The 9,304-nt window shown below is 38.1% G+C and overlaps 1 protein-coding gene across 1 annotated transcript; it reads left to right on the top strand.

Moving 5' to 3' along the window:
• The first annotated feature begins 6,928 nt into the window (after positions 1-6,928).
• LOC149173068 (AP2/ERF and B3 domain-containing transcription repressor RAV2-like) lies at positions 6,929-8,857 on the top strand. The gene is made up of 2 exons (XM_089427873.1): positions 6,929-7,057; positions 7,293-8,857. Exons 1-2 carry the CDS (start codon positions 7,031-7,033, stop codon positions 8,712-8,714), a joined length of 1,449 nt encoding a protein of 482 aa, XP_089283999.1. The 5' UTR covers positions 6,929-7,030; the 3' UTR covers positions 8,715-8,857.
• Positions 8,858-9,304: the final 447 nt, after the last annotated feature.

The raw sequence follows: 9,304 nt of genomic DNA, 5'->3' as shown, positions 1-9,304 counted from the left end.
TCTTCAGGGATACCACCATCCAAGGTTGTAGTTGGAGATCTATTTATGAGGTAGCAAGCAGTCCTAACTGCTTCAACCCAAAAATTCTTCTCCAAACCAGAATTGGACAACATACTTCACACCTTTTCCATTATGGTGCGATTCATCCTTTCTGCGACACCATTCTGTTGAGGAGTACCAGGCACAGTCTTCTCATGCTTTATGCCAAACCTGTTACAATATTCCTTAAATGCATTTGAGCAATATTCTCCACCATTATATGTTCTTAAACACTTCAGCAATTTGTTAGTCTCTCTTTCAACAACAACATGGAATTTTTGAAATATTCCAAACACTTCACTTTTACTTTTCATAGGATATGCCCAAACCTTCCTGGATGCATCATCTATAAATGTTACAAAATATGATGCTCCTCCTAATGATTTGATGTTAACAGGCCCAAACACATCTGAGTGTACCAATTCTAACACATTTTTCTTTATGTCATGGCCATCTCTAAGGAATGAAACCCTTCTTTGTCTACCATATATACAATTCTCACAAAGATCAAGATTGTAGGATTTCAAACCTGGCAATAAATTTTTACCAACAAGGATTTTTAATCCCTTCTCACTCATGTGACCCAAGCGCTTATGCCACAAATCTGTTGAATTTCCTTCTTTTGTGACAGCAACCAAATCTAATTTTCCTATCAGTGTCTTCAATGTGTATAATATTCCTGTCTTGGGTCCTTTGGCCACAACCAATTCTCCTTTGCTAATTTTCCAGCCTCCTTTTCCAAAGCTTGAGGAATAGCCTTCATCATCCAGTCGTCCCATAGAGATTAAACTCATGCACATTTTTGGTACATGCCTGACCTGTTTCAACAATATATCTTGTCCGTCTTTCATCTTGATCTGGACATCTCCCACTCCAACAATACTGCAAAAATGATTATTCCCCAAATGCACTCTACCATAATCACCAGGATTATATGAAACAAAACTATCTTTGCATGGGGTTACATGGTGAGATACCCCAAAGTCAAGGATCCAATCAAATCTACTGCTAGATGTATATACACATGCATCCTCTGCTGAAACAGTAAACAACACACCACCATCTGTGGCTACAGCAGTAGTCTCACCTTCATTTGTGTTGGATGACTTGTGATTTGTACTGGATGATCTCTGATCCTTTTATCCTTTCTTCCAGAATCGACATTCTTTCTTCATGTGCCCAGGTTTTCCACAATGAAAGCAGATGATCCTGTCTCTCCTTGATTTTGATTGACCTCTCGATCTTGATTGCCCGTGCTGGCCTCAATCCATTCTCCTACCACGATCAGCTAGAGCTAGAGCCTCTCCTCCTTAGTTTTCTGCAATTGACTTGCGTCGCAGCTCCTCATTCATTAAATTGCTCTGACATCATCAAACTTCAAGGTCCCTGTAGTTGCTGAAGTGCTCATAGCTACAATTAAATTTTCCCAATTGTATGGAATAGAACACATTAGAAAAATAGCTCTAATTTCATCATCTAAAATGATTTTAACAGAGGCAAGCTGATTAGTAATAATATTAAATGCATTCAAGTGCTCAACAACTGAAGCACCCTCCTTCATTTTGAGATTATACAGCTTCTTCATCAAGAACTCTTTGTTTGATGCCGTGTTCTTCTCATATAGATCATGGAGCTTCTTCCATAATCCTTCTGCCATCTTTTCTCCGAACACATTGAAATAAACATTCTTTGCTAAATATTGGCGGATTGTTGCAATCGCCTTTCTATCTAGCTTATTCCACTCTTCATTTGTCGTCGATGAGGGTTTCGTTATTGTGCCCTCAATCGGCAAATACTGATCCTTCAAAATTAGTATATCCTCCATCTGTGATTTCCATAGGGAAAAATTAGCCCCGCTCAACTTCTCCATATCTATAACTATTGTCTCCATTTTCAATATATTGATGCCCAAAAACAAAAACTCCACTTAAAAATAAAACTTTTTTGTAATAATGACCTTCCTCCTTTTAAAATACCCTTTTCAAAATTTGTGCTCCTTTTTAAAATATACTTTTAAAAATTCCAACATATAATTATATATGTTTCATAATAAATATAAAAAACATATATAATGTTTTAACCTTTTCACATTTCACACATACATATGTTGGTTTGAGAAAAAAAACTTGAAGTATACGTGCAAGCTTGATGTAAAAAAAAACTTACGAACACCACGTTTCAACTTCAATCTCCACGGATCTCCACGTTTCAAACTCCAGCAACACGTTTCAACATAGGTCCATGACCTTGTTTTTCTTGTAGCAACTGTCTTTTAGTTCCAGCATTCCTCAGTTATTTCCTGGACAGATCCTTCAATAGCTCCAGAGGTAACAGCCAACGTTTTAATGAACGCTGCTAGAGTAAGGCAATGGCACTAAGCGGCTTGCACGGTGGATATTCAAACTTGGCTCCCATACCAGTTGTTAGTTCAGAGCATTCATAACACACAACAGATTTATACTCAAAGACTTAGATGGAAACAACAAAGAATAATTTCAAAGACATACAAATGGAGAAACAACAAGATTACTCAATCAGGAATAGCAGAGTAGATAAAACAATCACTGGAGAACAGAAATCACTTAGCATTACGTAACAAGCCTGGACCTTGGCTTCCTTTCCTTGACCAGAGAAATTACAAATTTATAGAGGCTGAAGAAGGATCTAGAATCCTGCATGTGTTTTACATGAAGATCTAGAAACTAATGGCAATGTAGAGGGATCTAGAATCCTGCATGTGATTTAGATGGAGATCTAGAAACTAATGGCGGTGTAGAAGGATCTAGAATCCTGCATGAATTTGGCTTCACACTTAACACCATAGATATAAGTAAATGGATACTATGGTTATAATTGTACCATACAAATATGGATGGAGATTTGTGGCAGATTTTGTTTTAATAGGATTTCCAAAGGAGCTCATGTATTGAGAATTAGGAGTGTGACTGGAAGAATCTCATATAATATAATATATATATATAATCTCATTTCTCTAACCATATAAGAGAAGTCGAATTAATCAAGTAAGCACTTCACTAGGATTAAGAGAGGTGGTTACACAAATCCTTCAGCAGGTTATTTGTCAAGTGCAAAGGCATCAAAGTCTAGGGATGAAGTCTAGGGATGAAGGTTGATAGGAATGTCCCTTTACTTGCTACAAGACCCTCTGATAAACCTACAAGCGATTGAGAGAGAGAGTTTTATAAATCTAAACCAAATATTGGCGGGATGAAATATGACATTGAAAAAACTGGTAATTTTGATGAGACCCACATCATGCCTGCCAAGCCCTAGCTTCATATGTCTTCCATACCTCTTTTATGGCTTCCTCACCCAGGGGAGACTCAAATGCAACCTCCACATTTGACGAAGCCTTGGCTAAAACATCCAGTACGCCTTCCATATCAGCGGAGAGAACTTGGGGCTCACCCCAAATGAAGAGACCTACTGTGAAAACAATACAAAAACCACTAATAGGTTCAAGCCTTTCTCCATTGGTTTTGATAATTTACCTTAGGAACGAAAAGTAGAAACTCCTCCTTACTTTTGCCCAAAGCATGTCTGCGACCTTTCTCTATCCTGTCATCCCTTTGCACATTTCACTCTCTTATCTAAACCTTCAACCATCTCCCATGTCCCAACAATTTGTATCTCTCATCTTATTTTTATTTTCTCTAAAACATAAATCAAAACATTATTTTTTTATTTTATTATAACTTTTTTTTCCAGATATTTAAATTTTCAAAATATCGTTATTATTTTTTTAAGTCATACCATATATTAAATTTAAAATAAAAATAACATTAAAATTATTCATAAAATATTATTTTATTAATCATGTTTTCATTTTTCCTTTTTTTTTAGGGAAACCATCCATTATTTAAGTCCTATTAAAAAGCTTTGCATCTTATCTCAATTTCAAAATTTGTTAGATTTGGGTCAAAATAATTACGGAAAAGGAAGTAAATTGATTGTTTGGGATTTGTAATAAGATTCCTTGAAGGTGATTTTTAATCTTAATTCAAAAATCTAATTAATTTTTTTAATAAGGAGTGGATTAATTAATTTTTTTAATAATCAGCGGATTTTAAAAATGTATTTAGCAATATAAAAAGTTTAAATTATAATAGAATTAATATAGCTATAAATTAAATAATTAGCAAATAATGATAGAGATCTATTTATGATAAGGAAAAAAAAATATTCCATAATTTATGATGATAATGATAGTGGTTAATGTTTATTAGTGATGATGGTACCATTAAAATTTAAAAATTAATTAAATTATATATATATATATATATATATATATATATATATATATATATTAATAAAATTCTTAATTATGAAAATTTATTCTAATTTTATTCTAGAGATTTTTAATTTGTAAATAGGCTTTGTTATAATACTAAAGCTTATCAAATCATAAGTCTAAAAAACCATAAGTCATTTCATATGACACTTGCTCATAATATATTTTTTAATTAAACAATTTAATTAAAAATGAAAAAATTGAAATAAATACTTTAGCGATAAATATCAAATTAGTAATATTATTAAAGATATTTTAAAATATTTTGTTAAATTCCTACCATTCGGTGTAATAATTATTTATAATTAAATTAAAATTCTGAAAATTCTAATTCAAATAAACACACTTATCTAAATAATTAAATTTATATTTAAAAATTTAATCAGATATATAAACAAATTTAAAAATTTAATCAGATATATATTTGTTTATATATTTCTTTTATTTAATTAAATTATTTATGATAAAAAAAAATAAGTGTATATATATTTTTCAGTAAGAAAAAATCAGCATGTTATATATTGAAGAGAAATATATGGATCATGGATACATTGAAGACCGCAGTCTTGAATAATGATCTGTATATAGGCATCTTGACCTCGGTCAGAAGAGACGATGGAAGAAAATGCAATATATATGGATCCGGATGAGCGCATATGATTGCGTAGAATAGACAGCAGCATGAGGAACATATAGAGAGCACATGTGCACATGAGATGGCCTGGAATCATAAAAGAGAGCAGCTGTGCGCTTGTGACTGCGCCAAGTAAATGTGTGTGCCAAATATAAAGAGGGAGCCAGAAAAACAAAATATTACAGCCTGTGGATAATATTGAGAGAAACGGTGACATATAAGAAAAAACCGAGTACAATGCGCATGTTGCAGGAAGGACTCGGCAGTCAAATCTGAGAGGGCATAGATCCCATAATAAGAGGCAGAATGGAGACTAGCGGCAGGCAGGAGGCCTGAAAGATGCGCCTGTTCCTCCACGTCCAGATATTCCAGCATGTGAGGCAGAAAAGAGCCTGTCTATCGGAACTTTGATCGGCCCACCATAAAAAAGCATCCTGTACAGAGGAAAATGAACAGTGAGGAAAACCGAAGAGGGTCGAGAGTTCATACCAGATTGCTTGGGCGGCAGGGCATTGGAGAAACATGTGGGAATTGGATTCATTCTCCAGGAGGCAGAGAGGACATCTGCCAGGACCATTCCAACCTTTCCTCTGTAAAACATCCCAGGTGAGGTTCTTATCGAAGAAGAGCAGCCAAGAGAAAAGAATGGTTTTTAGAGGGCAAGGGGCCTTCCAGAACTTAACAGGAAAAACAGAGGGAAGGGGAGGGAGATCAGCAATGATGGAGGAGTATATTTTCCGAACAGAGATGGGATGGATGTTGGAGTCGATGGACCAAATGAGGGAATCTTTTGTGCCATGTTGGACAATCCCATGGTGGGAGAAACGGGAAGTGAAGGATAGCCATAGGGGGCGGAGGGGGGGAGGGATGGCCAGCTGGAGGTCGGTTTTCCATATCGGATGTAGAGAAGACCAGGAGTCTATGAGGGAATTCCAAGTGAAAAAACCTCTAGAATGGAAAAAAAGGAGCAAAGCAGGGGGGATCATGGACTCCAGGTTGTATAGAGTGGGGTCTATACCAATTAGGATGGAGGAGCCGGAGAAGAGAGTCCATTTTAGGTGCTTCCTGAAGAATGGATGGATCTTTTTGAAGCTGTTCCAAATGGGGGAGCCACATCGAATACCGAGTGAAGATCGATAGAACCAGTGAGCCAAGGGGCGGCCCTTTAGATACTTTTGTCTTATCAAGAGACTCCACGGACCATTTCCAAATAAGCCTCTGTGGAAGGATTTGCAAATGAGCGCCTTGCCAAAGAGATGCATATCAAGAAGGCCCCAACCACCCTTCTCTTTGGGGCGAAGCTAAGGAACAGAATTTTTCATATATATTTATATTAAAAATTTATAAACATATATTTTAATTATTTTCTCTTATTTTAAAGATTTGAGTTGTTCTAAAATAAACAAAATTATATACTTGCTCTCTTTCCATACTTTTCCTTTTTCTGATTTTTAATTGTTTCAAAATAGATTAAGAATTGCGTCCCAATTTCACACAACAGTCCTGATGAGAACATCCTCCGTACAAGTTTATAAATGTTCCATTTATATTTAGAAAAATAAACGATATTGATATTAGATATTTTTCCTTTTATAAAACCAACTTTAAAAAATAATATTTATTTTTCTTATTATGTTTTTCCTCAAACTAACCTTCCACATTAAAAAGACTTTGACGTTTCATAAAATTCAAAGGAAAAACCCAGGTAAAATCGAAACCGGGTCAAGTGTTCTGACAGTCCACGACAGCGGGTCAGTATGGGAAAGCGCGTTTGAAGGAGCTGCGGGATTCGAACTCCAGACAGGTTAGACGGACTTTGGTGAAGGTCAAGTGCTGGCTGGGTGCTGGAGTTGACCCAGTCAACACGTCATCCGTACAGAAATAATATATCAGGTGGACTATTTGATACCCAAGTGGTCATGTAAGCTGTACCAGCAGAAAAACCCAGTTATATAGTGTATTGGTATTTCATCTGCATGATTCATTTTCTGGGCTCTTAGCAGCGCACAAGAAAATCTCTGGCACTGTTGTGGCTTGTGCAGGTGATGGCCGCTCCCTGCGATTTGCTGAAGGTGAGTCAATTTGTTATACGTGTTTTAGCCGAGCGACGCGCTGTGGTTGGGATTTATGGATGATGGTTTCGATTGGCCATGACTAGTTAGCTTCTGTGAGTGGTGTTTATATATTGAATGGGGTATCTTGGGCAGGATCTGGGCTTTAATTGAAATTTTGAAAATTGTATTGGTGGCTCAGGAATTTCCGTGAAGATTCTGAGATCGACGTTGACTTTCTGGTTATGTGTTGCAGGCCGTGGGCAGGACCAATTCCCCCAATACTCCCGATGTGGCTCTAAGATTGGGCCAGTGCCTTCTTACTGCAGAGGTCGATAGCTCCAGTGATTCAAGCAAGCCTAATTATCATTTCCCCAAGGCGTTAGGGGGCGATTCAACCACAACAGACTACAAGGATCCCAAGGCAGTGACCGAGGACGACTCGAGCTCGTCACCTGCGGCTGCTTCATTTTTGTTGCCGAATCGAGCAGGGCAACAAATGGGGAATGGAATCAACGCTGTTTCTTCCCAGAACATTCCAACTCCCTCGGCGCAGCGCAAGCTGCCGTCGTCCCAATACAAGGGCGTGGTCGCGCAGCCCAACGGGCGTTGGGGTGCGCAAATATACGAGAAGCACCGGCGGGTGTGGCTCGGGACATTCAACTGCGAAGAAGACGCCGCCAGGGCCTACGACAGGGCCGCCATAATGCTTCGCGGTGCCGAAGCCATCACCAACTTCAACTTCGCCGACAGGAATCCGGAGACCTTGTTTCTCCGCGGCCACTCCAATAGTGAAATCGTCGACATGCTCAGAAGACATACCTACGACGAAGAACTTGACAAGAACGACACGACCTCCTTTGCGGCGTATCCCGACATCGCGTGGTCGACAACAACAGAACCCCGCGAGCACCTGTTCGACAAGGCAGTCACGCCCAGCGACGTGGGGATGCTGAACCGTCTCGTTATTCCGAAGCAATACGCCGAGAAATACCTTCCTCTCGACCAGGCATCGATTCACGACAAGGGGAAGGGTGTCCTGCTAAATTTCGAGGACAGCAGCACCGAAAAGATTTGGCGGTTCCGCTATTCCTACTGGAACAGCAGCCAGAGCTACGTGCTCACCAAAGGATGGAATCGCTTCGTCAAAGAAAAACGCCTCCAAGCCGGCGACATCGTTACCTTCGAGCGGGTCTCCGGGTCGCGCCGCCTTTTCATCACCTCCCGCCGCCCGCCCCGCTATCTCCTCCCTCCCGCTGCCCCACCGCCGTCACTCGGACGCTGCCAGCTGGCTATCAATCCCCTGGCTGCGGAAGCTTCCCCGCACAGGGAGCAGCTCTTTGACACACCGCCGCCGGCGGATGTCCAAAATTCATCCGGTCACCGTTTGATTCCTTGTGTCGCCGGCCCTAATTCTGTGAACTTATTGTTGACCCCGAAGTCTGTGTCAGATGACGGGAAACCGTCGTCCCTAGATTTCGTAGAACACCGAAGGTCGTCTCCGTCCACCGAAGGAAATTGCGATTCTTCTTCAGTCCGGCTGTTTGGAGTAAATCTGCAGCTATCCCCATTAAATTCTTGCCCGGGCATGACGGAGCACGCAAATAAGAGGGAAGCGGCCGCCGAGGTGTTTTCCGGTGGGAAAAGACGGTGCGACAGGGTCGCCGTTGGCTTGTAATATAATATGATTCTCTTATGAGAAGACTGTACTTTTGGGGAACGAATGAAATCTATATACACGATTGAATAAATTTATGTTCATATTATGTAAGTTGATAGGCCCGGAATTTGACGTTCTATGCAACGTTTTTTCACCTTTTTAATTTGTTCAATTTCAAAACGGTAAGTAAAGCAACCGGTAAAAGAAATTTGAAACCGTAAATTTGATGCCAAAGCATTTTTGCATTTTAGCTAGTTGTCCTAATTACCTTTACCTTATTGTTTATTTAAATTACGGGTCAATAATCACTAATTCAAATGTAAAGATGTGTAAAATACTTTCGAAATTTTGTTATATAATTGTGATGGAGATAATATTATAATATAAAATTAAATAAATAAATAATAATAATTATCATTATTATTATTAAAAATTATTAGGAAAAAATGCTTCCAAAAATTATTAAGAAAAAATGCTTCCAATTATTACTTAAATTAGATTAATATTTATTTTATTTAAATTTAGAATATTTTAAAATACAAATAATTTTTTATATATTTTATATTATAATTTTCTATAAATATTTAATAAATTTAAGTTAATATCAA

Source organism: Pinus tabuliformis, chromosome 4_2, assembly GCF_031772625.1.
Source record: "Pinus tabuliformis cultivar Carrire ecotype Pingquan chromosome 4_2, CPIR1, whole genome shotgun sequence".
Lineage (NCBI taxonomy): Eukaryota > Viridiplantae > Streptophyta > Pinopsida > Pinales > Pinaceae > Pinus > Pinus tabuliformis.
Note: the sequence above shows the minus strand (reverse complement) of the source record. Positions and strands in the feature narration are given on the sequence as shown.

Coding starts and splice junctions, on each gene's coding strand:
- LOC149173068 (XM_089427873.1), top strand. CDS start 7,031: ATGGCCGCTCCCTGCGATTTGCTGAAG. Junction 7,058..7,292: donor CTCCCTGCGATTTGCTGAAG/GTGAGTCAATTT, acceptor TATGTGTTGCAG/GCCGTGGGCAGGACCAATTC.